This window comes from Sebastes fasciatus, chromosome 21 (assembly GCF_043250625.1).
Source record: "Sebastes fasciatus isolate fSebFas1 chromosome 21, fSebFas1.pri, whole genome shotgun sequence".
NCBI lineage: Eukaryota > Metazoa > Chordata > Actinopteri > Perciformes > Sebastidae > Sebastes > Sebastes fasciatus.
Window position 1 is genome coordinate 25335691 of NC_133815.1, and position 27648 is coordinate 25363338.

Below are 27648 nucleotides of genomic sequence, written 5' to 3' on the forward strand. Positions count from 1 at the left end.
CATAGACCTGCTCTATATATAAAGCGTGTTGAGATAACTTCTGTTGTGATTTGACGCTATACAAAAATAAATTGATTTGATTTGATTTGATTCCTCATTGGCTTCACTTCTCAGACTCGGAGGTAGCCCACTGCACACAGCACATAGCTCCGTTCTCCAATTGACATCATGCTGTTATAGCTTCAAAGTTGTATTTATCATCTGAATTTGGTGATGAGTTTAATATTTCGAAAGCCAATAATTTGTTTAGTTTAAATCAAACAAAACGACCAAAAACGAGATGTTGACATAAATCATCGAAGGCTTTAGACCGAGTAAAATAACCAAAAGTTGTATTATCAGAATCATATCTTTATGCCATCCAGATTATGAAGGTCGGACGGGACAATAATGTTAACCTAGATATTTTGAATCATCTGCAACTCCCTGATTTGCGTGTATATTTTATTACATCACAACCAGGGGCGTGATCTTATTCAGCTTTATTCTTTAAGTTGGACATTTGACTCAGGAGTGATATAATCCTTCTTGTTTCTCAACTTGAACAATATGAGTTGATTAAATACAGTAACTACAGTCAGCTGGATATTCATTTAACAAGTGCAATAATTGTTTTATTCTACACGATGAATAAACAGCAGAATAGGAGACAAACTGTAAAATGTAAAACACCAAAACACTGATGAAGTGAAGTCAAACTGGAAGACTGAATATGAATTTGTTATTTCTTTACACCTCGGGTCACTTTTTTGTTTTAGCTCAGCAACAGTAACCATGGGAACCACTGACGGAACACATCCACACAGGTAGTTCCAGGTTTAGGTTGTTATTTACTCAATAACACTGTAACCCGATGAAGCTCTAGGACAGGGGTCAGCAACCTGCGGCTCTGGAGCCAAATGTGGCTCTTTAGCTCCTCTCCAGTGGCTCCCCGTAGATTTTTAAAAATGGAAATGAATAACTGTTTTTGTTTACATTTTCATTTTTATTCATCATTGTTGTAGGTCTATGGTACGACGGTACGACGGAGTATTAGGGTTCCACGTTGAGGAAAAAAAAAAAATCTGAGATTTCGAGAAAAAAAGTAATATTACGAGAATAAAGTCAGAAGTTTACGAGAAAAAAGTCGTAGTATTATAAAGTAGTAATTTTATGTGTTATTTTCTTTTTTTTCCATAAAGTTGTGAATTTATTCTCGTAATATTACAACTATAAAAAGTCGGAATCTGACTTTATTCTGGAAATCTCAAATTTGTTTTCCCTCAATGTGGCCCTAATAATCCATCGTACATTTGCACTTGGGCCCTCACTGCATTAGACTTATATACTATATACTTAGACTATAAACTGTTTCCTTCATCACAATGATCAAATGTTTTGCGGCTCCAGACAGATTTTATGTATTTATTTTTTGCCTAAAATGGCTCTTTTGATAGTAAAGGTTGCCGACCCCTGCTCTAGGAACAGCAACATCAGTTGTGTTTATTCTGTCCTACACTTCCATATTGTGGCTGCAATGAACATGAACTATTATAGGAATATAGTGGCTGCTAGCAGGGATTTAGACTGTTAGACTTGTGACAGAATAGTTATCCTTTAATCACTTTTGAGAGATAACGAGCGTTAAACTCTGAATCCCAGCTTGTGGTTAATGACATGCAGGTGGTAACATCATTTTAATATAATATCATATACACCCAACTAAATGTTAAAGGTCTAGTTCTAGCGGTGTTTGTGTGAAGTCACAGGAGAGCAAACCTTTGACATACTACGTTAGGAAAGCCTCATCTGGATTGCAACACTTCCATGGATCATTGACACACTTGTTACCTCACACTCACTCAGACAAGTAAGAAAGAAATGTCTCTTTTGTTTTATTCCTCCTACGGCTAATTATTTTAATGCAGAGTGAGATCATAACAGCATTATTACACATTAAAACCAGCTGAGGCTGCTTCTTTACAGTTTCACATTACAGAGAACAGAGGTGTTGAGTAACGGCAGAGGGGCTGGTGGGGGGGATCCTGTCTGCATATTCATGTACCAGTGATCAACTGACCGAAGCATCAGTGCACTTTAGACCCAGTCCCCAGCTTCATAGAGCTCACGTTAAATCAACAGAATTATCCAAAACAAACAAAAAAAACTTTAATCCAACTTCCCAAGAAATATATATTACATTTGAACTGAATTACATAAATGAAAAGGTTAATAACGAGATTATAAGAAGAAGAAAATGTTTAATAATTAGAATTATTTATTCCGTTTGATCAATAATTTCAGGTAACAACCTACAATCCAGATGAAAAGAAGTCCAACAGTAGCTCAGCAACCAGGGAATATCATACATGGATGGACGTGTGAGTCAGTTTCATCAACTACGACTAAATGTCGACTTGGCAACAGCATAACGGAGTACATCCCAACTATTACACTCTTTCACAACTCTTATCTAATAGAACCTAGAGGGGCAAAAGGCAAGAACGGATGTTTGCTGATCCATTTCTTTAATTATTGGAATTGAAAGTGTTCTCTCTTTATTAAGACCTTTCTAGCCATGAGTATTGAATCATTAGTCATGCCAGGACTTCGTACCTTCACCAGTACTGTGAACAGAAAAGGTCACATTGTTTTTTCTTATGGGTCTCTTGTAGAGAAGTCATGACAACCGATACTTCGGTACCAAGTCGATGCTAAAATTAAAAAAAAAGTGCCTCTTTTTCTACAGTACTGAAGGTACCGTACGATGCCTGTAATGGTCGTTGGTAGTGATGTGACAGTGAGGAAAATTTTCCCACCGGTTAATAAACTTGTGACAACACCGGTGTTACCGATTACACTGGACATTTTTACAAGAAAAAAATGACGGTCAACATGTGCAGAGCGCTGACTCTGATCTTTACCGTCGGGTGGCGGTGTGTCTGGCCTCTCCGGTAGATCTTTTGCTGAGGGGCTCCGCTGCGGGGGTCTACCTGGCGCCGCTGCTCCGTGCACACTGTGCACGGCTGTGACGGCTCCATCCACCTCGTGGCGATTACCTCATTAACGTTATGGTTCCCTTAGAGCATTGGGATTAAACGTGAAATATTGCCAAATAGGTGCGTTTGCTTTTTGCTTCGACAATAAATCATCTGCCTCCTGCTTCTACTACTCTGAGCTGACAGACCAGATGCGTTCACGGTCAGTATGTAGCGTCCGTCGTCTGACTATCGATTGATAACATGCAGCTGATTCACCAAAATGAACTAAATGGGTCAATTCGTTTTATTTATTACTTAAAGGCTACATGCCTCTGTTTTTTGTAATGTTCAAATGTTTTTAATAAAAGAGCGTGTGTTGAATTACATGGGATTTATTGTTGTTTTGTTTTTTTACCGTGGTATCAAATTTGATATCGAGAATCATGGAAATTCACTGGTATTGGTATCGACTGCTAGATTTCTGGTACCGTGACATGCCTTGTCTCTTGGGGGACGGCCTTCCCTCTGGTCACTTCATACTTCACACGGCTGAGTGCCCGATATCTTCCTGTCCTTCCACATTGCTCACACTTTACTCAAGAGGCTTTCTGTCATGTTAGGCACTTCAAAACCCTCGAGACCAGTTGGGTCTGGAGTTGCCTCAGTTTGTCCTGGAGCTCCTCCTTCATCATGTGGTCACAGCTTAATTATGACATTATCTCCAGATAACGAATGGTGCTCATATTTAGTGTTTTTTAGTTTTAATGTAAAGCCTGTTTTTAAGTAAAGACACTGATTTCGTTTTTTAATGGTTTTATAATTGAACTGAACAAATGAATGATTAGACAGGACTAACGTGTTGATTTAAATAACAGGAAACAAATGATTATTAAAAACATTATTTTCTATAACTTTTATCTCGAGTGCAAAGAATTAGTGGACTGGTTTTATCAGAGCATGTTGTGGCTGATATCAGCAACCGGTTACGAGCCAAACTCCACAGTTTCCTCTGTGATGGGCTTGAACTCGTAGTGCCCTCTCCCGTCCATGTGGAGATAATACTTCATGACAGAATAGAAAATACAAAGTCAGTAAAAAAAAAAGACAGGAGACATCTGAAGGCAGCAGTACAAACTAGCTGAAACAGAAATCTGTTGATGCACATACACATCTGTTGGGTTGTCTCTGAAATTTGGGAACACTAGTCATAAGGAGATGGTTGACATTCAGTCCTTACCTCGTGGTGCTTCCACAGAGACTTTCTATGGGACACTGTGAACAAGGTGATGCCAACCTGTGGATCGAAGGACACACAGTTAGGATTAATGGAGTAGAACTGGTGAACTGGTATGAAGCCTAGTACTGAGACATTTGAATAATCATTAACAAAGACTTACAAACAGTGGCCGCCTTAACTGGCCTCTAACATGACATTGTTGGTGTACTCAACACTTTATGGAACTTTATAGCACCAAACCCAAAAGCAAAGTCTGACAATTACAAATGGTGAAGAGCTGAAAGACTGGAAAGAGATACATGTTCTCCAGTGAGCACCACAAAGTAGAAGAGCCCACAAGGCTCATCCTCGACTTAGTGTGGTAGGCTACTCCCGACTGACCGGGATGATCCACGCTGCTACCGGGATGCCTCACACTACTGCTCCGCACTGCTAACGGGATGCTCCACGCTACTGCTCCACACTACTACTGGGATGCTCCGCACTGCTACCGGGATGCTCCACTCTACTGCTCCACATTGTTACCGGGATGCTCCGCGCTACTACTGGGATGCACCGCACCGCTACCGGGATGCTCCACGCTACTGCTTCGCAATGCTACCAGGATGCTCCGCACTGCTACCGGGATGCTCCACGCTACTGCTCCACACACAAGGCGCACCGCCTCGTATGCGGGACTCCTCAGCCCGTCGTGTGTCGCTCACACCCTCCAGCTGGCTGTTAACGAGGGTCTTTTGGCACAGAGAAGTACTCGTATCGGTACTCGGTATCGGCGAGTACCCAAATGTAAGTACTTGTACAAGTACTCGGTCTGAAAAAAAGTGGTATCGGTGCATCCCTAGTATGATTCATATTTAAAGGAATACAAAGACAGCCAAATGGTGTTGAACTCCTGGCAATCTTTATAGTGCGTAACCGTCACCAACTGGAATGGAGTTGATCAGGATGGTGCACGCATTGAACGCCAGAATGCTGCGGACCCTCAATTGTAGTATGAATGGAACCGTGTGCAAGTGAGCGGTACAAGTCTGCAGCTAGTATGTTGGAGGCTTAAGGGTTTAAGAAGGGCAACAGCGTTTAAGAAAAACAGCCTTTTAATGAAGAGCATGTTAGCATCCCGTCATGTGTTACAACTCTGTAGAGTTGTTCTCGTGCTTCCAACACAGTGTGGACTATCTACTAGTTCTACCACTAGAAGAGCTGGTTGTTTCACTGCATGAACTGTATCTGCCGGAAGCATTTGTCTTTGGTTTGTGTGATGTACTGAGCTGCTTTAGCCCGCACTAAGATGAGCTGTAAATGTACTGTATTGATGTGTATGTATGTGTTGCCGGGTCTTACCGTCCTGCAGTGGCTGTAGATGTAATCCTCCACATCTACACTCACTGCACTGGTGCACTCATCCAGAATGGCAAACTGGGGCTTGTGGTAGAACAGTCTGGCCATCTACATGCATGAAGAAAAACAGACACACTCGTCATCTGATAACATCAGAGTCCTTACCAAATAGAAAGTGAAAAAAATGTCATGTATACAGCCTAAACCTAAAGTCCAGTATTTCTCTCTGCTGACGGATTTTAATAATTAACTTTATAAATCGGACATTAGGCCATAAGTATTGTGACTTTTGACCGTCAGATTAAACAGTGTTCTTTCTATGTTCAAAAGCTGCCCAACCACATACAGTACATGATGAACAGAACAAGAAGCAGTGGTCTCATAATGACTAATCCCTACAACCCATTCATTTAAGGTAGAATATGGAACCGCTGTCGGCTGCTCTTTGTAAACACACCACATTCAAAGTTGGCCACTCCTCCTCAGCTCGACTAGCCGAGAGAGACAGAGAGCAGCGATAGTGGAGCGAGCTATAGAGTGACTGAAGAGAGGGAGTGGCGTTAGTGACAACAAAGCAGCGAATCAGAGAAATAAAACGTTATTTTCTGATTGTTACCCGGCCGTTACGTTCTAAAACACAAAAAAAACACAGAACTAACTCTGCACAACTCTACAGAAAGAATTTTGAATGAATGCAGGCTTCCTGTCTGCTGGCTGTGGCTCAGCGCTGCTCTCGTCAAACTACAGACACGCACTGATCATAGCTGCACTCACAGCACAGAGAGGAGCCGGGGATCACTGGAACCCGTTCTCATCCACGAAATATGGCCGCTTTGTGTTTAACAGAGTAAAAGGGGACTTGTGCCTCGGTATCAGAAGCCAAGGGGCGTGACACAGCGGCTGCATTTGACCACCTGAACGGGCTTCACACCCTGTTATTGCCGAGTAAAGCCAGCCTTTCAGCCGTCAGCCACCATCGGAGCCCAGCTCCACCGATAATGATAGTTTGTAAAATGTCCTATCGGCACAAATTAATCGGTTGATCTATAATATTTAGTACAATATTTAGTATTATCTGCTGCTGGGGGCAGAACAGTGACTCAGGGGTTAAACTGTATTGAATCATAAACTGAATCAGCAGCCCCGCTCTAGCTGTAGGTGTGAGTATGAGCTTGGATAGAACCTCAACAGCCTGACTGAGCAGGATAATCAGCTGTCTTGTGTTTCTAGTCATGTAAATCAATCACTGTGTCATGTTTCCTGTTCGGCCTGTTGACAGGGATTTAGTAGAGTCCTTACAGCCATCCTCTGCTTCTCTCCTCCACTGAGGACATCCATCCAGTCCTGGACTGAGTCCCAGCTGCCCTCCCTGTCCAGGATGTGACCCAGCTGAACGTTGTCCAGGTACTCCTTCAATACCTGGACACACGGACAAGATGACTCATGTGATTAGAAACACACACAGACAACGGAGTGTGTGAGAGAGTGTGTTTTGTGTGTCCCACCTGATCAGAGATGCCTTTCTTTGTCTGTTGTTCGTGGGTGTCGGGGTAAATGACCTGGTCCCTCAGAGAACCCAGAGTCATGTAGGGTCTCTGGACAAACACAACAGGTTGAATCATGAATTCTTCCAATTTGAACATTGTAGTTGTTGTAGATTTAGTCTGAGGCGATGAACTGAGCATGTTTGAACAGAAGTGTGAGAGAAACTACTCCTAAACATCCAGTACAAGTATGCCATACAACTAGTTTTATTCTTGGCACCAGTGTTTGATTGTTGAAGTATACATTTTGTCTGTTTTGTGGACTGCCATATGGAAGCCAGCAAAGGTTAAGCTAGAACACTTTCTTTTTCTGTGATCCCTTTTTCTAAGTCTGTTTTCTCTCCTGTGTTTATGAATCTAGAACAGGTGAAAATAAATGTTTTGTTAGTATAATCATTTGAAGTCCTTTAATTTTTCGAAGTTACTTTTTCCCATCTGTGTCAATAAACGGGTAAAAAAAAATTCTTCCAGAGGTCTGTTCTGGGTCAGTTAACTCGGAGTTGAGGGAAACTGGGTTTTTCAGCTCCAATTTTCTTCAACAAACCCTGAGTTCCTCTCAGTTTCTCCTCCCTCTGACAGAGTCTCATTCATTCAGTCTGTGTCAAAGCGCGCAGCGAAGCACAATAATTAACGGAGGTTCACTGTACTTCATAATCTAAATCCTGGTTTGGTATTAGTTCGTTAATCAGGACAAGTTATTGCTTTTATGCGCTGCCAGTCATTTCTTTGACTGACAGTGTTTTTTTTGGGGTATATATATATACTGTATATATAAAAAAATGTCACTTGTTCTTAAGTCATAAACACAGGAGAGAAAACAATTTAGATCAGGCTTAGAAAATGAGCAAAAAAAAAAAAAGAATTCTCATTGACCTTTCAGGGCTTCCGTACCTCAACATCACAATATGTTTATTAATATATGTATTTTCTAACAGATGAGTTAAGTAATTAAGTCTCATGGCAGAAACCATTGGCCAATATTGGCTTATCACAGATAAGATTTGTGTCAATGTAAATATTAGCTAATATGCAGTCCATAAATGAGTTATTGGCTGCAGTTCCATTCATATTTGATATTTTTTTTAACAATTCAATTATATAGCATTTGTTTTTATTCATCATATAATTATATATGATATTATATGTAAATGATTTATAAAAACAGTGTATAACTTTCAGTGAAGTTTACTGTTCATAATGTATCTGCCTCTAAGAAACTGTGTTTTCTCTGGCTGAATTCCCCCCCGAGCGTAGACCACGTTGTTGCGAACTGCTAGAGCTGGTGGTGGAACAGGAAGTACAGAGTATTTTTACCTGTGGAACATAGAAGAGTTTCCCTCTCTCAGGTTTTGTCAGGTTTCCTCCAAACAGAGGCCACAGCTTTAAAAAAACAAAACATATGTAATTGCTTTATATGCCAGATGTAGAAACATATGTTAAATTACTTTTCAGGCCAAATCCATTAACTGTGCTCTCCAAGTAGCCACCGTTAACTGGAAGGCTTCTCACCTCTCCGAGCACTCTGAACAGAGAGCTCTTTCCACAGCCGTTTGGTCCACACACGAGAACGTTGGTGCCTGAGTTCACCTTCCAGAGGACAGAGAAACAACACGTTGGAATACAATACTGCATAACAGTAATTCAGTTAATCATCATGAGCCCCCTCTTCACACAGAGGTTCTGCAATATGCCGTAAAGAGAATCTGCCGTTACGTTGGCTTTGCTTTTTTTTTTTTTACACTGAACCAATCAACGGCAGCATAACACCGCCCCGGTGTGTGATTTTAGACAGCACACCAGCATCATAGGAGCAAAACAGGCGTGACGTTTGACACAACAGCATCGGCGTCTAGTGTGTGTGTGTGTGTGTGTGCGTAGTTCCTTTCACACCAAGCTCAGAGGAAGTGCGCCGGTCGTTGATCCCAACTTTCGTTATGTGGTCAAACGGCGGTACTGCAACTTCAGTGTCCGTCACGTGATGCATTGGGCCTAAAAATACTTTTTCCCATAGACTTACATTGGGAGAGAGACGTCTGTAACTCAGTGGATAATTTTTTTTTAGGTGACTCAACTACCCAGTATGAACACTCTAACAGTCCTTATTTAAAAAAATAAGTTGTTAAAAGTTGTAAAACGCACTAATAGCTGTATCCAGAGTTATTTCCCTTTCTCCGTTCAAGTGAATCACACCCCGTGACCGAGTCATGTGACCGAGCGGATGCTACTAGATCTGGGTACTTTCACAGACGGAAGTCGAGCCATTTAGGTTTCATGCTCCACTGAGCAACTTTCACAGGAATGAACGGGGCCCCGCCCCCAACGCTGTACACGGTTCTCTCTATACGTCCATGTTTCACACAGGCATTGGCTCGGCTCTATGACTGCCTCCGCTGCCGGTTCAGCGGCGGAACAACTCTGAACCTCCTTCCATCTCTGTACCTTTCATACAGAGAACAGCGAGGTGGAATAACGGCGCAACAGTCCCGCCTTGAACAGGCTGTGTGAACGGAGGCTACGGTTAGCCTGTCTAGATGAGATGTGGCGATGAGCTTTACCTCGAATGTGAGGTCTCTGATTAAAACGTCTCCATTGGGTGTTGCTAGTGGGGCATGGTCAAATCTGCAAAATAAAAAATACAAATGTTGCTTAAAAGCTGAGCTCATGAAAAGAACAAAAAACAATATGTATATTCCAGTGCAGAATAAAGAGACCTACTTTATGATGTTATCTCTGTTGATAATTCGACCACCTCCAGGCACTAGTAGGAGTTTCTGTGATGGGTCTGATTCTAATGAATGGAATAAATCACAAATGAGTTAAGCTGCACAGCTCCAGTCGTAGAGGAGATGAGAATTCATTTCTGTCACATGTTTCTTTGTGATTAGGAGCCATGTGTACCTTTCTCCTGCTGGGAGACCATGGTGCGTTCATATTTGCCGGCATTCAGCTCCTTCAGGACTTTCATCAGTTCAGTGATACGAGATGTGAATCTGTGAGGGACATAGACATGAATAAAAAAAAATTTAAAAATCACATCAACATTTGAGTTCATCAGAACAGATTAGGGATGCACCGATACCGATACCAGTATCGGGTCCGATACTGTGCTCATGTACTCGTACTCGCAAAACGGCTCCGATACCACTTTACGGCAGCGTGATGTTACCCTCTCGTCACCGTCTTTCGGGTCCTATCGAACGCGCTCACGCTCCACCTCCCCGACGGTGCGGGCGAGACGGGCCGGTGGAGAGCCCGACCCCGCGGGGCCGGGATCCCACCTCAGCCGGCGTGCGCCGGCCCTCACTTTCATTGCACCACCAGGTTTTGCTTTCAGCCTCTGACTTGCGCATATGTTAGACTCCTTGGTCCGAGTTTCAAGACGGGTCAGTTGGGGCGCACTAAGGACAGTCCTCCCCGGTCGACAGTTGCACCGGGGCCCGTCCCTGGCCGGCGGGGAGAGAGGGCGCAGCGAGCACTTCGGCCACGGCCCCGGGAAGCACCTTCGCCTTGAGCCTTTCCAAGCCGACCTAGAGCCGGTCGCGGCGCACCGCCTCAACGAGGGTCTTTTGGCACAGAGAAGTACTCTTATCGGTACTCGGTATCGTCGAGTACCCAAATGTAAGTACTTGTACTTGTACTCGGTCTGAAAAAAGTGGTATCGGTGCATTCATAGAACAGATCCCAGCTCTGTATTATTTCAGCCAGCTATGAATGGGACAACTTGCAAGATACAATGTATGTACAGTAGCAATCCCAAGAGACAGGACTGATGAGGGAACCTCGTCTAGTTATGGATTATTCACTAATCTCCCGATTCGATACTATCACGATACTTTCGATATGTATTGCCGATTTATAGCAATTTTTGTTATCTTTTTAACACTAGACCATGGGGAAAAAGTTGAATCATACACTTCTAGGGATTTTTACTTTGGAAAATATCTAAATTAATATTTAAAAAATGTTGCATGTATGTAGTCAGAGATGTCCTGAAGTCATTGCCAGGAATTATTTATTACATTTTTTATCCAGCAACCCAAAAATCAAAGAATAAAGACATTTCCCTCACAGATTAGTGGTATTTTCTTTTTAATTCATAAGGGACATGTAATGTTTTATACTTCTGGTGAATATAATCCAATCAATCTTATTTCCATAGATGTGTTTTGTATATACAGTTCCCTTTGTTAACACCTTATTTTGAAAAGCGGACGTAGTCCCACATGTCTACTTCCTCTAACTTCTCCAAGGTGGTCTCTAGCTCTCCCGTCAGCTCCGTTCTCTTTATACATCCATGGTCAGCTCCGTCGGGGCCGTTTCAATGCATTTAACATAAATGTCAATATATGGGTGTTCTACAGTTGTAGCGTCGGCCCATTTGACCACGGAGATGAGAGCGACGGCCGGCTCGACCGCCACGTTACCACCATACGATAACGTTTCCTGTCCGTGACAGAGTTAGCATGCAGCTTCAGCCGTGATGTCTAGCTCTGCTTTTCCTGTCAATGTGTGAAACCCAAAGTGTTTCCATCCTTTACTGGATGTGTAGTGTTTACCACGCTGGATTTAACATGTGAGGGTGCAGGTCGTATCCACGCTGACCCTCCAACGTTTTATACTTTCTGAGGTTTGTTTTGGTTGACGGATACGGAACGGATATGACGTCACAGTAAAGACCAGTATTTTGCAGCAACTCTGTATTCTGCCAGTCAAGGCAGTAGAGGAAACCCCCTCTGGCTTGAGAGTCACGGAAGACTGTGTATTCAAGAGATGAGAATGCAAGCGTCGCACTGAAAACAAAAAAAAAAAATCAACTTAAAACTGAATGAAAATGCTCAACGGATCAAGAATGTGAATCAGATGTTTGCATCTCAGAGCTGGAAGAATTAACAGCAGTGAAATCTAAAGAGTGATCTGTTTTAGGAGGAAAGATTCAACATCAATCTCCACTAAAGGCAGTAACCTGCAAAAGCCTTTCAAAAGGCTTTACAGAGAGGTCAAAATAAGTGTGTTTATCCCACTGAACTGGCTACTCATATAGTTTTCATAGGACATTCAGATGCTGGACTAACACATCTACGAGCCAAGAACAACACTCACCCTGAGAGGCGGGTCATCTCTCGGCCAGCCAGTACGATCCTGCCCAGGGCCTGGGACATCCTCAGGAGCATCCTCCCACTCTGGTAGTAGTCCTACAGGCCACACAGGTCACATCACACCAGTTTAAAACTCAGAGCCCCAAAACGTTACCACAAAGACTTTTCAGAGCAGCTGCACTGTTGCACTGTGATGTGTTTTTCTACCAGGGAGCCACTTCCATTTCTTCATTTTGCGACGGCATCCTTTGAATATGTTTATTATCCTGAAAAACTACCTTATTGCTGTTTGGTTATGCAGTTGTATGTGTACGCACTGACTGGTTTGACAAGCATTGACATGCAAGGCCAGACTTCCATGTTTCCATCCAAAGTCAAACCTGATGTCTCGGCATAATTTAAAACTCCAAAAGGGGCAAAAACTGTAATTCAAGTTTTGTTATGCCACCAAAACCATGTGACAAAGCAGGTGAATCTCCATGACTATGAGGCTACGTGTGTGTGTGTGTGTGTGTGTGCGCGTGTGCGCGTGTGCGTGTGTGCGTGCAAAGTGTGCGTGATTTGTCTAACCTCCAGCAGTTCAGAGTGTGTGCTGTGCAGGTGTCGAGGGTGTCCCGGGGTGAGGAACGGCCGGCTAACCACCATGTAGCCGACTACAGTGGCCACATCTTCTCAGGAACAACATGTGGACACAAAGAACAGAGAATAAAGACACATAACAATCATGTTTTTGAGTTCTATAAATAAGGTTCTCGCAAACATTCTACTGCTTATATTTACACAACGTCCCCCCCCCCGTCACATGGCCCCGAGACAAAGACGTTGTCTCTCACCATTATTACTATGGAGCCCATTGCTATCTTGATTAAAGCACAGTCTTTGTACTAGTGCTGGTGCTGACTCATTCATAACCTTTATTTAACTAGGAAGTCACACTGAGATTAAAACCTCTTTTACAAGTGAGACGTAGCCGAGACGGGGTCAGATAGCAGCATCCAACACATAACGAGACAACACTGAATCATGACAGCAACAATAGGTACGACACAATACACATTTCATCATCATACAGGGCATTAAAAACAGGGCAGCAGGTTGATCATGTGTTTGCCATTTAATTGAAACAACTGAAGCTAGCAGTGACCACTTCCTTTATTCTATGTTTAAGATCATTTAAAGAGATCAGGGTCTCAAGTAGGGATGTCCATAATTAACCGTTTAACCGCTAACCGACATTAACCGCTTTAACCGATAGCGTTAATCGGTTAAAACAGTTAAAAGAAATGTTAATAATTAACTCAAAAGCTGAGCGGCTCGTCTCTTTAAGGAGAAAAGCTGGTCCACCTTAACAGCACACCTTAAGAGGCGGAGCCGGAGTTGCAGGATACAGGAAGTTGGCTCCGGTCTCTCCACAGATGTATTAGAAGAAGAGCTCCAGCTCGCTAGAGCGGAGCGGAGGAGTTGTAGTTTCGTAGCATTTATTCACCGTCAAATAAATTGTACACACACTGCTACACCTGCGATCACAGCTAGAACGCCACGAAAAACTTCACACTCACCGCCAACACACACACGGTCTGTTGGAAACTCACTAAAGTTACTCAGACTACGTGTGCGGCGGCGAGCACGAAGCCTCCGGCAATGCTAGAGCTGCTAACGTAGCACAAAAACACACTGTTTTTGGCCACTCGCTAAAGTTATACCGGGCAGACACACAGCTGACAACCTGCTAAACTAAACTAAATGTGCGGTGGAGACTTTTACTGGGAAAGTGGCTGCATGTCCGCGACACTACACGCAGCATCGTAGCTGCTAAGTTAACGCTCCCGGACGGTGAACTGGAGACTCCCGTCAACCAATATCTGTTGTGCTCCTGCAGCTGGTACACCGCTGCATGGGTGGCACAAATCTTGTCGGTTAACGGTTAATAATCGGTTAACGAGGGTCGGTTATCGGTTAAGAACATTTTTCAAAATGAGCATCCCTAGTCTCCAGTTTAAGCTTGGCCTGCAGATGGTTCAAGGACCAGGACCGTAGTGGATCAGGCTGGTTTTACCAGCTTCTGTACTGAATGAAACCGACTCCTGTGTTCAATATGAAAATGTTATATAGAAATTAAAGGAGACATATGATGCCTATTTTCAGGTTGATACTTGTATTTTGTATGTTTGCATGCTTTATTTTTTTATGCTGTGAAATGTTGGTCAAAGCTGCAGTTTGATATCCTCTTAAAGTACCGTCCTACCGGCTCTGCAGCAGACATGCAGACTGGCGCTCGTCTCCCTCCACGCCGCTACCGGGGGAGCGAGCGAGGAGCCCGGGCAAAGGGGTGCCGTTCAGTCTTCATTGCACGGTCGCGCTGCAGAGCTGACCAAAAAACGGCAACGCCTCACCCGTGGTGAGGGGAAAGACAGAAGAACTGACGGGGACGTTTTCTTACCACTTACATTTGATACAGCAAGGCAAATGAATACATATCAGGGATATGACCTAAATATTGTAAATTAAAGAGATATATCTACTTACACTTGGCAATAATGCTGTCGACAAATCCCATGGAGAAGCGAAAGAAGATGAAGTGATGCAAGTGGTCCACCTGGAAGACAAAATAAATGTGTTTACATTCTGAAGTTCACAAAACACAGTTATACGAAGTACGGAAGGACTCTGTTTCCCCTTTATAGAATGAGTTTTAGAAAAAAAGGTATGTGATGTGTGTAAACTGTATATATACAGTATAATATATACACGAATATATATGTGTATATGTATTTTACACCTATCTCCCGAGTCGATATGTATTGTAAATTTTGTTAACTTTTTTACCACTAGACCATGGGGAAAAGTTGAATCATACACTTCTAGGGACTTTTACTTTGGAAAATCTCTAAATTAATCCAGTAAAAATGTTTGATTTTCAGCATGTATGTAGTCAGAGATGTCCTGAAGTCAAATATATCAGGATCATTGTCAGGAATTATTTATTACAATCTACAAAAATCAAAGAATAAAGACATTTCCCTCACAAATTAGTGGTATTTTCTTTTTAATTTATAAGGGACATATAATGTTTTATACTTCTGGTGAATATAATCCGATCAATCTTATTTCCGTATATGTATTTTGTATATACAGTTCCCTTTGTTAACACCTTATTTTGAAAAGCGGACGTAGTCCCACGTGTCTACTTCCTCTAACTTCTCCAAGGTGGTCTCTAGCTCTCCCGTCAGCTCCGTTCTTTTATCCATCCATGGTCAGCTCCATCGGGGCCGTTTCAATGCATTTAACATTTAACATTTAACAAATGTCAGTATCTGGGTGCTCTACAGTTGTAGCGTCGGCCCATTTGACCACGGAGATGAGAGCGACGGCCGGCTCGACCGCAACGCTACCGCGATACGATAACGTTTCCTGTCTGTGACAGAGTTAGCATGCAGCTTAAGCCGTGATGTCTAGCTCTACTTTTCCTGTCAATGTGTGAAACCCAAAGTGTTTCCATCCTTTACTGGATGTGTAGTGTTTACCACGCTGGATTTAACATGGGAGGGTGCAGGTCGTATCCACGAAGACCCTCCAACGTTTTATACCTTTACCGATACAGCCGGCTGCGGTTTGTTTTGGATTAGACGGACACGGAACGGATATGACGTCACGTTACTCAACAACAAAACACCAATCAGATGTGCTGGCTGTGATCAGAGGTGACACCGAGTCATTCTGCTATAAATGATTAATGCCGTCCTCTTGGGGAAACACTGCTAAACTGTTACCCACCAGTTTCTTGAATGTGGTGTAAATGGTCTGTTTTTCCCTCATGTTCCCATTGTAGAAGGCAATCTCCTCACTACAGAGAGAGAAAAACACATCAGTGTAGTGTAATAAACAGCTGTACAGTTAACAGCTGTACAGTAAACAGCTGTACAGTAAACAGCTGTACAGTAAACAGCGTTTGAGCGGTCGATGTTGTGTTTACCTGTTGGTGATGAGGCGAGAGTTGACGTAACGGTACTCTCCCTCGTACCGCTGCTCGCTGACCGTCATCTTGCCTATGGGCCTTCTCAGTCTGGTCAGGAACAGTCCTGAGATCAGTAGATAGGTCATCATGACGGTTGGGCCCTACGCAGGGGAGAGGAGGTGGACACAGCTTTCTCTTTAGCATGATGATTTACGTAATACATGATGTATTACATTTAATACTGTAATATACCTCTACTGGACAAGACTGAAACACAACTCTACAGTTTTCTGATTACAATGAAAATGGTTTTCAAATTTTACATTTAATGATGATGCAGTAAAAACCTTAAAATACATGAAAAAAAATGTGTGCCCTTATGTCTTTGTGCGGTGTAGTATATATTTATTTTATTTCCATAGACTGAAGAGAGCATGAGGGAGATTACCTGAGCACCGATGGCGTTTGCCAGCTTGAAGATGTACAGACCGATGTCCAACAGAGGCTGCAGGACAGACAAAGGACAGACAGATTTTCACGTAATACTCCCAAGCTTTTCCTGAACAAATGTTGGGGACAAAACTGTTCAAACTCAGCTGGTATATATAGCTCATAATATCGATTATGTGACACCTGTTGTGATCAGAGGAACACTTATATAATAATATATATATATAATACACCTCTACTGCCCTGTGACAGTTAAAGTGGTCATTGATGGACACTTGGATAAAAGTCACTCAAAAATTTTCAACACAAAAACATCTGCATGCCAAGGACTGCAGCTGTGCAGCGGGCCTGCAGTGTTCACTGCTGAGGCACATCAGGCTGTCACGTGTCATGCAGGAGGAGTGTGTCATAAATAAAGCGGTGACGCCACTGAAGCTCATCTAATTCTATGACAAAGACAGCCCTCTGATCTATTAATTCCTTCTAAATGTACGTGTGACGATTTCTGAACATTATTCAAGGCCAACAAAGTTCGGTACCTTGCTGAGGTTTGAGTAAAGGTCCACCACGCTGTTGCAGAATTTCTCCACATCCTGTGTCAGCAGCTGGTCTGCGTTTGCTATCCGGTTGTCCAGGTTTCCCATTTTGTAGTAGGTGAAACCTCTGAAGAGCAAGAACACAGTGTGAAGACTCAAAAGAAGGCAGGAGATGCACAGAATCTCCAGGTGTGCGTCACAGGTTCCAAACAGGTCAAAAACACGGAGGTCACAGTTTCTTAGTCTTTCTACAACATCAATATTATCACTGTGTTACACAAATCACAACCACATATATAACCCTTCTCCCACCATCAAAAACAACTAAAATTCTACATTTTGTTGCACCTATGTCTGTCTAATTTGTCACCTTTTTGTACTATGTCCCATTGCACGAATAAAGTACAAATATATAAAAAAACAAAATTCAGTGTTAAAATGTGATCAGGTGCAACTAAAGCACAACGAAGGTGCACTGATGACTTTGCGAGCCTGAATATATCAAACGCAACCAGAGAACGTTGCGTGGTTTTGTCTGATCAATGACGTAAAAGATGAAACGATCATCAGAAGATTACATACGATGGGGAAGCAGCTTCAGTACTTACTGCAGGTACTGGTCGTACAAGTTCTTTGTGAGCCTCTCACGGAACCTCAGCTTCAGCTCGTTCAGACCCAACTTCAGGAAGTTGTTCACCAAGGCTATCTGGAAAGACCCAGTCACACATAACACACACGTGTGAGCTCTTTGCTTCAGTACAGCTGTACAAGTGACAACGCTTTAACGTAAAATCATGATAATATTCATGCTGATTGTTTGGTTTGTTTTTCAATTAGAAGCATAGGATAGGGAATGAAGAAAAAACATGCAAAAGCAGAATATTTAGTATGGTTTTACAAGAGCAATGCAGACAATTTAAAGAATTAGGCCGGAGATAATCTATGTTTTTCTTATTGTCAACAAACCAAGCGTGTATTGTGTGTGTATCAGAGCCTGATATCTCTTCTTCCTCTGAGCCACAGAGCTTAAAAACACATGACTGAGCCTCACTGTGTCACTGGATGACATGTTATCATCATCACCATGAACACACACTGTAGTTTAGTTTAGTTTTTTTTATTTAACTATATTTATAAGCTGTTTTTTTAAGCTTCATGCTAAGTGCCACAAATTGTTGGTTTTGGTCTATTCATGAGATTTGTTGACAATTAAAAATATATAGAATATAGCCAGTCTTATCATTTAACAGACATGTTAGATCAAAATAATGACCATGCTAAATGGAAAGGTTTGTTTAAGTGCATGAAATGATTCAATGAAAAGAATCCACCATCACCAGGGAGTTAGTAATTAATTACAGTGGAAGACAGAAATGTCAGTGTTTTTTATATATCAAGTCTCCTCTGTACACTTTCCAGGAAATTAAACTGCCAAAAACTATGTGCAGGAGTATGAACGAACACTGAATTACAGATGTGTTACAGAATAATATAGAGCACATAGAGCAATTAAGATCACACTTAAAGTGTAACAAAAATTAAACGTTTAAAAAAAAAAAAAAAAAAAAAACACACTTACAAGTGGCATGAATTTGACAAAGCTGTACAAGTAGGTCTGGAAATCTTTTCTCGAGCGACCGATAATTGCACTGCAAACCACAACATGCACAGAGATGAGCAAACATTGCCAAGAGAGTCAGTGGGAAAAAATACTGAGGCTTGATAAACTTCCTTTTCCTTTGGAACCAACGCAGCTTTGCTAAACAGCTAAAAAAAAAAAAAAACAGAGCAGTGACAGTGGAGTCCTGACATAGATGAACCATTCAATGTATGCATTTCCATGTTTTACCATTTGTGCACACTGACTTTTTGGACAAATATTGGACAGTTGTGCAGCCCATACACTAGTGTGCCTTCAAATTCTTTCGTTTTAAAAAGGTATAATATGCAGGAATAATCCCTCCTAATCGTCACTTCTGACCCACTGGAGGTGTGTGGTGGTGTCTGTGTCTGCAGTCGTCTGCCTGCATTTGATCTTTTCTTCTCATTTTGCTGTGTTGGGGACGTTTCTGTGTCGTCTTATTTCTCTGATTCACTGCTCGTTCCCACTAACGCCGCTCCCTCTCTTCATTCGCTCTATAGCTCACTCCACCATCGCTGTTCTCTCTACCTCCCTCCCTCGGAGCCGAGGAAGAGGGGCCAGCTATGGATGCCGACAACTGTTACCTATTTTACCTTTAAGCCTTAAAAAAATACCATCAAATCTGACACAGTGGCCGTATGTTGGTATTCTCTTCCTAAACATCTTACTATCTTATCGTGTCATCGGTCCAGCGCTGTACCGTGACGTGAATAAAGACGGAATAGTTTGACATAAAGTTAGACGGTAAAAAAATAAAACATCTTTCTAAAGTAAAGCGTTCTAAAGTAAATATGAAACATACTCTCGGGCTTGTGACAGTCTCAGAGAAGTTAGACAGAATATTATATGAGAGGATGATCCTGGACAGCGACCTGAGAATGTTCCTAGTTAATACTGAACTGTAGAAGTTGATGTGCTGAAATGTGCCAATGTGTGACAGCAGTATAGATTCAAGTTTATGGCTTTCAATTGATGAACTCAACACTTCCAAGCTGATCATAGTTAGTGTATAACTTCTGCTAGAAAGGCGGTTGTAATGGAGAGTTTCTGCGAAACTGTATTTAACAATAGTCATGTTTGCGTTACCCTGAAGTGTTTCATTATCTAATAAACACACAGGAACAAGCTAATTCCTGAAATAGGTTGCTCACTAATGTCAGCAGAACTTTTGCAGTTGCTGAAATATAAATTTCAGTAAAATTATAAACATAAATTGAATGGAATTGGTAGGCTGATGTGGGCACAGGTTATTCATTTTACCACCTGATAAAACACACGGGTCAGTGTTACTGTTGGAAGGAAATGTAGACCACAGTCAGAAAGCACACATATTCTATTATTACGTTATACTATTACAAAGCCAGATGTTAGTGTTTTAAAGCTTGGTTTCCCACTTCTATGAGAAGCACGTGTCGGACAGTTACCCCTGGTATGACTGATATGTAGGAATAAAAGTGCGTCTTGAATAGACTGATGTCTCTGCTTATAATACCGCTGTGGAGAATCAAAACAAAGTCATCAGTTCCTGCAGAGAATCAAACAGCACCCCCATCCATTATCAGTACAATCTTACAGAAGAAAAAGAGAACATGTTTGTTGCGTTGGCTTTTTAAAAGGCTACTATATTATACTATGACTGACTTAAAGAAGACAATTATACCATCATTTTAAAGATAACCAAACAGCATCTAACTGGACAGATTATCTGTATTTTTGGTAATGACTGCTGTTATCTTTTTTAAACTAATATCATAAACTATGCCTGATGATATAATTCTGCATTGATTATGCGCTGACAGCAAACATTGCTGGAAACATACGTTGGGCTCCGATCTACACAGAAATGTCAGATGATAACCTTCTGCAAAAACCCATTTACCCTTTATGAAATATAAGGACTTGGCTCTGCAGCAGCACTAAGCATCACAGTTACAGTGTAACGGCATGAACATGCAGAGGATCAGTTATTGGATATCAGACAATATTTCAATATTGTGCATTTCTACATTCTTTACAGCAAAAGACAACAGACAAAAGCAGCTGACAGATGGCCCCATTCTGCAGTTTCAAACTGTGGCCGTTGTACAACGGATGTGGCCTTGACTGAAATATGAACCGTGTAGATTAAGACGACTTGGCAGAGACAGCACTATAAAGCGGGCACAGTTGGTGATGGCTTTAGTTCTAACTACGCAAAACAGGTGAAATGTACAGAGCAGTCCCTGAGTTCTCATTGGAGCTACTTTACTGCTACGTGTCCACAGACACATCACCAATAGAACAAAAAACTGCCTTTTTTCATCTTAGAAATACACCGATCAACCGTAACATTCAGACCACGGACAGGTGAAGTGAATAACATGGACAATCTGGTTACCATGGCGCCTGGCAGTGGGGGCGGGGGGGATATATTAGACAGCAAGTGAACACTTTGAACTTTGTGTTGGAAGCAGAAAAAATGGGCCAGCGTAAGGATGTGAGCGACTTTGACGAGGGCCAAATAGTGCTGTCTAGACGACTGGGTCAGAGCATCTCCAGAACTGCAGCTCTTGTGGGATGTTCCCGGTCTGCAGTGGTCAGGACCTACCAAAAGTGGTCCAAGGAAGGAGAACCGGTGAACCGGCGACAGGGTCAGACTAGGGATGCTCATTTTGAAAAATGTACTTAACCGATAACCGACCCTCGTTAACCGATTATCAACCGTTAACCGACAAGATTTTGCCACCCATGCAGCGGTGTACCAGCTGCAGGAGCACAACAGATATTGGTTGACGGGAGTCTCCAGGTCACCGTCCGGGAGCGTTAACTTAGCAGCTACGATGCTGCGTGTAGTGTCGCGGACATGCAGCCACTTTCCCAGTAAAAGTCTCCACCGCACATTTAGTTTAGTTTAGCAGGTTGTCAGCTGTGTGTCTGCCCGGCGTAACTTTAGTGAGTGGCCAACAAACAGTGTGTGTTTTTGTGCTACGTTAGCAGCTCTAGCATTGCCGGAGGCTTCGTGCTCGCCACCGCCACACGTAGTCTGAGTAACTTTAGTGAGTTTCCAACAGACCGTGTGTGTGTGTTGGCGGTGAGTGTGAGGTTGTTGGTGGCGTTCTAGCTGTGAGCGTAGGTGTAGCAGTGTGTGTACAGTTTATTTGTCGGTTAATAAATGCTACGAAACTACAACTCCTCCGCTCCGCTCAAGAGAGACAGAGACCGGAGACCTGTATCCTGCAACTCCGGCTCCGCCTCTTAAGGTGTGCTGTTAAGGTGGACCAGCTTTTCTCCTTAAAGAGACGAGTCGCTCCTCTTTTGAATTCATTATTAAAATGTCTTTTAACTGTTTTAACCGATAGTGTTAATCGGTTTAAATGCTTAATGTCGGTTAACGGTTAAACGGTTAATTATTGACATCCCTAGGTCAGACCCACGGCTCATTGATGCATGTGGGGAGCGAAGGCTGGCCCGTGTTGTCTGATCCAATAGAAGAGCTACTGGAGCTCAAACTGCTGAAAACGTTAATGCTGGTTCTGATAGAAAGGTGTCAGAACACACAGTGAGGAGCAGTTTGTAGCATATGGGAATGTGTAGCTGCAGACCGGTCAGGGTGCCCACGCTGACCCGTGTCCGCCGCCAAAAGCGCCTACAATGGGCACGTGAGCATTGGAACCGGACCACGGATCGATGGAAGAAGGTGGCCCGGTCTGATGAATTTTCTTTTACATCATGTGGATGGTAAAGAGTTGGAGGTGTTGACTCGGCCTCCAAACTCTCCAGATCTCAATCCGATCGAGCATCTGTGGGATGTGCTGGACAAACAGGTCCGATCCACGGAGGCCTCACCTCGCAAGGCCATGCCTCCACGGGTCAGGGCTGTTTTGGCGGCAAAAGAGGGACCTACTCAATATTAGGCAGGTGGTCCTAATGCTATGGCTGATCGGTGTATGTGAAGAGCAAGGGGTCGGTTGGACTATTGCGATGCCCTCCTTATTGGTCTGTCTTAAAACATTAGGTTGACCACAGCTAACACTAAATGCTGCCGCCACAGTCCTCACAAGAAGGAACCAATTTAATCACATTACATCTGTTCTTAGATCTTTGCTTTGGCTTCCGCTGAGCTCCAGAATTGTCTGTAAAGCTCGATGCTCCTTGCTCCAGTGTCTCTCTGACCTGCTTGTCCGATATGAACCAGTCTCTAAGGTCATCTGGCGTGGGCCTTCTGGATGTTACAAGGTTAAATTTCTGTTGGTTGAGGGGCTTTTTATGGGCCCGGAATGACCTGACAAACGGCATTATATGCTGAAGAACAAGGGCATTGTTTCTAGTAAAATTACTGTTGTTCATCTTTTGTCATTTCGTCATTTTTAAATGTTTTGAGTAGCACAGAAAAAGTTCTATTCACCTCCACAGTATTGGGGTGAAGGCACAACTACCAAGGGTGAAAAAAAACGTTGCACACAAACACAGAAAACATTTGCATGGCTATATACACCACAGTTTTTTGGTTTGTTTTTCATGGGTGAACTGACACTTTACAATCTAATGTGTTGGAGTACCGAGCCAAAATGAAAAAACATTGTGTCACTGTCCTAAGACTCCCAGACTGCTGCTACTGTATATAGTTAAAGGTTGTCATGGCTGCTACATGTTGACAACATAAACCCCCCCCAAATATACTTATTTTAAACTTTAAATAATAATCCAAGCACAAAGCCCGTCTGACCTTTCGATCATGGTGCCGTTCTGGATCATCCATACGTCACAGTAGGTCCTGGCCACCAACATGGCAGCGATAAAGAGGAGGTAGCCAGTCTGTAGTGAAGACAACAACCACAGAGAACAGTCAGCAGAGCTCGTAAAACGCTGCAGATCATTAAGTCCTTTATCGTCCTGCCCTCGACTCTGCTCGTATCTACTGATCGGATAAGACTGAATGGAACGAGAGGAGCCATGTGGCTGTGACCTTGGCTTACGGAGCTGATCTGTGTCAAAGGGCTCTGCTGTCTCAACAGCTAGTCACAATGACATTTTGAATAATGTTCAACACTTGGTTGCCAAATAATTTTTTTTCCCCCCAACATCGAATGAAATGTTTTATAATCTGACCTGTAAAGTAGCCTTTCAGAGTGGACATACTGGCCTCTGCAGGTAAATCAGATGCAGTATACAGCAGATGGCATTATAACATTATTCAGCAGTGCAAGAAAACCTCATCTAAAGTCACCTGCTGTAGTTTGTGATTCATCTGACATCCTTAGAAAAGTGTTATCCCAGCAGCAAACTAAAACTCCTGTACACTCAAAAACTAAAACAATGCATGATCAAGATTCACAAAGGACTTGTAACAAAAAAAGAGCTAGGGGTGTCACGATCTTCCGCGTCCACGTCTCGATTTGACTTTCGATTTTAAGGTCACAATCGGTGTTGTCACGACACCAAAATTAAACTGATTGGTTTAATTTGCGGAACTGCTTGAAACGTCTGGATGAATAAAATATATATAAAATATGATCTTGTTTGTATTAAAATAAATATGAACAACGTAGTAAAACAGCAGATCAATGTCATACCTCCATGCAGAAGAATCGAGGTACCATGATCCGCAGAATCTGACAGATTCGGAGGAAGAAAACCTTGTCCACTGCTGCACGGTCCTTTCTGCCATCTTTCTGAATGAAGAGATGTAACAAAGGGGGGCTGTGATACAGTTACAGGTTACTATTTGTGACAGATTTCGTGTAAAACTTGATACGCTTCACGTGACCTACACATGAAAATAAGATTGACATACCTCAGTGTTCGGCACTAGATCTGAGCCTCCTTTTTTACTGCAAAGAAAAAACAATAATTAAATCAGTCAATTAAATCATGAATGATGGGTTGCATTAAAAAAGTTTACACTTGGAACTGTAATACCTGTTAATTTTGAAGATTTTTTACCAAGTCATTGATGTACGATTTATTATTTGACTAATAAATAACAATTCAGTAAATGTATATCTACGTATTTGTTTGTTGCATTGTGTATTTTACGTCAGGTCTGATGTTTCCTTACACATGACAGAATGATCCCAGTCTCTTCCACACAGTGAGGCACACAGCTTATTAATTAAACACTGGTACCGGCTCTGTACTCGGTATCAGCCGATACCCAAAGCTCAGGTACTGTATCTGTATCGGGACTGAAAGAGTTGGATCGGTGCCTCCCTAACGATGAACATTTTAGCACTTTAATAACTCGGGTTGTATCGGAGTTCTGTGGCTAATGTTGCAAATCAATGAACGTAACGGTAATATAGGATTTTTACACGATTCAAGTTCCTTGATTTATCCGATTTAAAAAACAGACATTCCTATTTATTCTATCCATAAACAGTTTTAGTCTCCACTGCTTTTCCAGAGATCTTACGGTGTCATGAATTATAAATATCAATATTGTGACATGAAATTACATCTACGTAATAGAGGATTTTAACCATATCTTTTCATAGCCCCTGGAATCCGTCTAACACATAATCCACCAAAGAGCATGTGTTAAAACATTATTTTACCATTTTTAATTAATAAAAATGTTTTATCTTTTATTCCATGAGTTTTAGGAAGGTACTCAGTTTCCGTGATAACATTAGATCATTTTGGCATAAAAAAAATAAGAGTGTGTAGCATTTCACTACTGTAGTTCTGTCAAAGAGTAAAGTCTATCAACTTCTCTCCAAGTGGTGATTCAAACTTTCCTTCTTGTACCGTTTATTTTACATGCAACATGCATTACGCATTTACAGCAAAATATTGCAAAATGTTTACTCCCTCTTTGTGTGTTGTAACCTGCTCCCAAGCTCGCATTGAGCCCCTTTAAAATGTAAAAAATGTTCTTTCTAAATGCTTCCAAAGTCAACGAGTAATCAGGTTAAATAATCGGGATCTCAATATCAACCAAAAGAGCTGCCCTAGTGTAGGCTGTATAGCTACTGAGGCACAGTGCAGGCGGGGCAGTACACACAGATTAGCACACGCATTAGCAGATACAGAAATACAGTAAAATCAAGTGTAAACTGAGTGACCTGTCTGAGCTGTAACTGATGACTCGACTGTATTTCCAGCTCTTGGAGCAAATTGCTTTGATTTTTCAGCCATTACTATCTAATGTACACATTTACAGATTTGTCTGAACATTTACAGATTCATGTATTGATTTACAGATTACAGATCGCTGTATGGATTTGTCTACACATTCAGAGTTTATTTTACACATTTACTAATCTGATCACACACACACCGATTGAGATACAGTTAGTACTACACAACTCTCCACACACATTTATAAATAGTCTACAACAATGGCCCCGTAGTTTATGCTCTTTGGTAGATGTCAGACAAAAATAGCAGTTAAGATTGTTTTGGTTTAATTGTACAATATACATAAAAAATAGGAGCACACAACATAAATAGAATGGAATAATTACCAACTGCCCATTTGTCTATTTATGCTAAATTCTTCCATGTTAACAGGTAATGTTCCCCGTGCCTCTGACTGGTTCACCCTGCCATGTATATATGATTGGAATTAAACATGCTTTAGAAAGACTTGTCCCGGTAACGTTAGTTACTCATAGTATTTAGATACCAGGCTTCAGGGTCAGGGACAGATGGGTCATTTAAAACTTCTATTTTTCTCTGCGGAATTACAATTTAATCATATTTTTATAGCATTTATAACATATTCTATCATTATTTCATTATGTTATGGTCAATGTTATTAATGCTGGACTTACAAGTGGCTTATAACAGTTCTGAACAACTGAGGTAACATGATGTTTGGCTGTTAAGAAAGACACGTTAATTATTCTCTCACCGGTTAAAACCATGTCAGTAATCTGAATAACCACACAGAGACAGAGAGACACACACAGAGAGAGACAGAGACACACAGAGAGAGACACAGAGGGACACACAGAGAGAGACACAGAGACACAGAGAGACGCACAGAGAGAGACAGAGACACACAGAGAGAGACAGAGACACACAGAGAGAGACAGAGACACACAGACACACAGAGCCACAGAGAGACACAGAGAGAGACAGAGACACACAGACACACAGAGCCACAGCGACAGAGCAGGACACAAATACATGATAAATAAGTTATTACCAAGTGAGTCAAAGTTACACATTGATGGGTGTGGAGCAGCAGTCTGTCATAATGAGTGTCTCTGTGGGACAGGTTGGTTATTAGGACGTTGTACCGGATCAGTGATGCTGACAGACACATGTCCTTACAGTGAGCGACAGGTCGTCGTCACCTGTCTGTCTGTCTGTCTCTCTGTCTGTCTGTCTGAGGACCCAGACTACCGTCACTAACTCCGTCTTCTGTGTCTCTAAAGCAGTGAAACTCCCGCCGCTCACTCACCCTTTACTGCCGCTCCGTCTCCGGTGTCTCAGCAGGTAGAGGACCAGCAGGACACCGCCTGCTATGGACGAGTTCTTCGCTGTCACGTATTTACTGAAGGCCGCCATGTTTCTGACACAACGACCGAGCAGCTTCTTCTCTGGTTTCCTTCATAACAGCCTGATAACAGCTCATAGCGCACATCCATGTGGAGACGGATCTGATTGGTCAGATTTCAACGGGAGGAGGCGTTACCACAGAGAGCGCTGCTCTGATTGGTTCGTTGAGGACAGGGACTATTATGATTGGCTAGTGGAATACAGGAACGCCTTCTTTCTTCTTCTTCTGTGCTTGGCATCCTTTTGGCCATCTAGTGAGACATCTAGTGGCTTGTAGATTGTTTTCATGCCACTTCTCTTTTTGGCTTCTTTCTAATCTAACAAAGGAAAATGTTATATTTGGTACAATTGTGAAAGATACCCGTTACATGACCTGGCAGGCAAAATAACAATCATTCTTGGA

The 27648-nt window shown here is 42.2% G+C and overlaps 1 protein-coding gene across 2 annotated transcripts; it reads right to left on the reverse strand.

The window, feature by feature from the left end:
* Positions 1–1867: 1867 nt before the first annotated feature.
* On the reverse strand, positions 1868–27309 carry abcd3a (ATP-binding cassette, sub-family D (ALD), member 3a). Of its 2 annotated transcripts, none has more exons than XM_074622035.1 (23): positions 27148–27309; positions 24532–24568; positions 24311–24409; positions 23464–23552; positions 20183–20252; positions 17725–17822; positions 17120–17243; positions 16579–16635; positions 16149–16291; positions 15950–16019; positions 14702–14771; positions 12746–12843; positions 12180–12271; positions 9978–10069; positions 9795–9867; positions 9635–9698; positions 8589–8666; positions 8394–8459; positions 7041–7130; positions 6835–6954; positions 5539–5643; positions 4198–4254; positions 1868–4021 (listed from the first exon to the last, which is right to left on the reverse strand). In XM_074622035.1, exons 1-23 carry the CDS (start codon positions 27252–27254, stop codon positions 3944–3946), a joined length of 1977 nt encoding a protein of 658 aa, XP_074478136.1. In that variant the 5' UTR covers positions 27255–27309; the 3' UTR covers positions 1868–3943. The 2 variants fall into 2 exon arrangements, with proteins under 2 accessions (XP_074478136.1, XP_074478135.1); XM_074622034.1 differs by lacking the exon at positions 20183–20252 and adding an exon at positions 18696–18765 and having other exon boundaries at positions 27148–27308.
* Positions 27310–27648: the final 339 nt, after the last annotated feature.

What these genes read in the sequence shown, in the direction of transcription:
- abcd3a (XM_074622035.1), bottom strand. Translation starts at nt 27,254, where the DNA reads ATGGCGGCCTTCAGTAAATACGTGACAGCGAAGAACTCGTCCATAGCA. An exon ending in AGACGGAGCGGCAGTAAAGG is followed by an intron (nt 24,569 to 27,147) that starts GTGAGTGAGCGG and finishes TTTTCTTTGCAG; the next exon opens with TAAAAAAGGAGGCTCAGATC. An exon ending in GGTCTCCCAGCAGGAGAAAG is followed by an intron (nt 9,868 to 9,977) that starts GTACACATGGCT and finishes TCCATTCATTAG; the next exon opens with AATCAGACCCATCACAGAAA.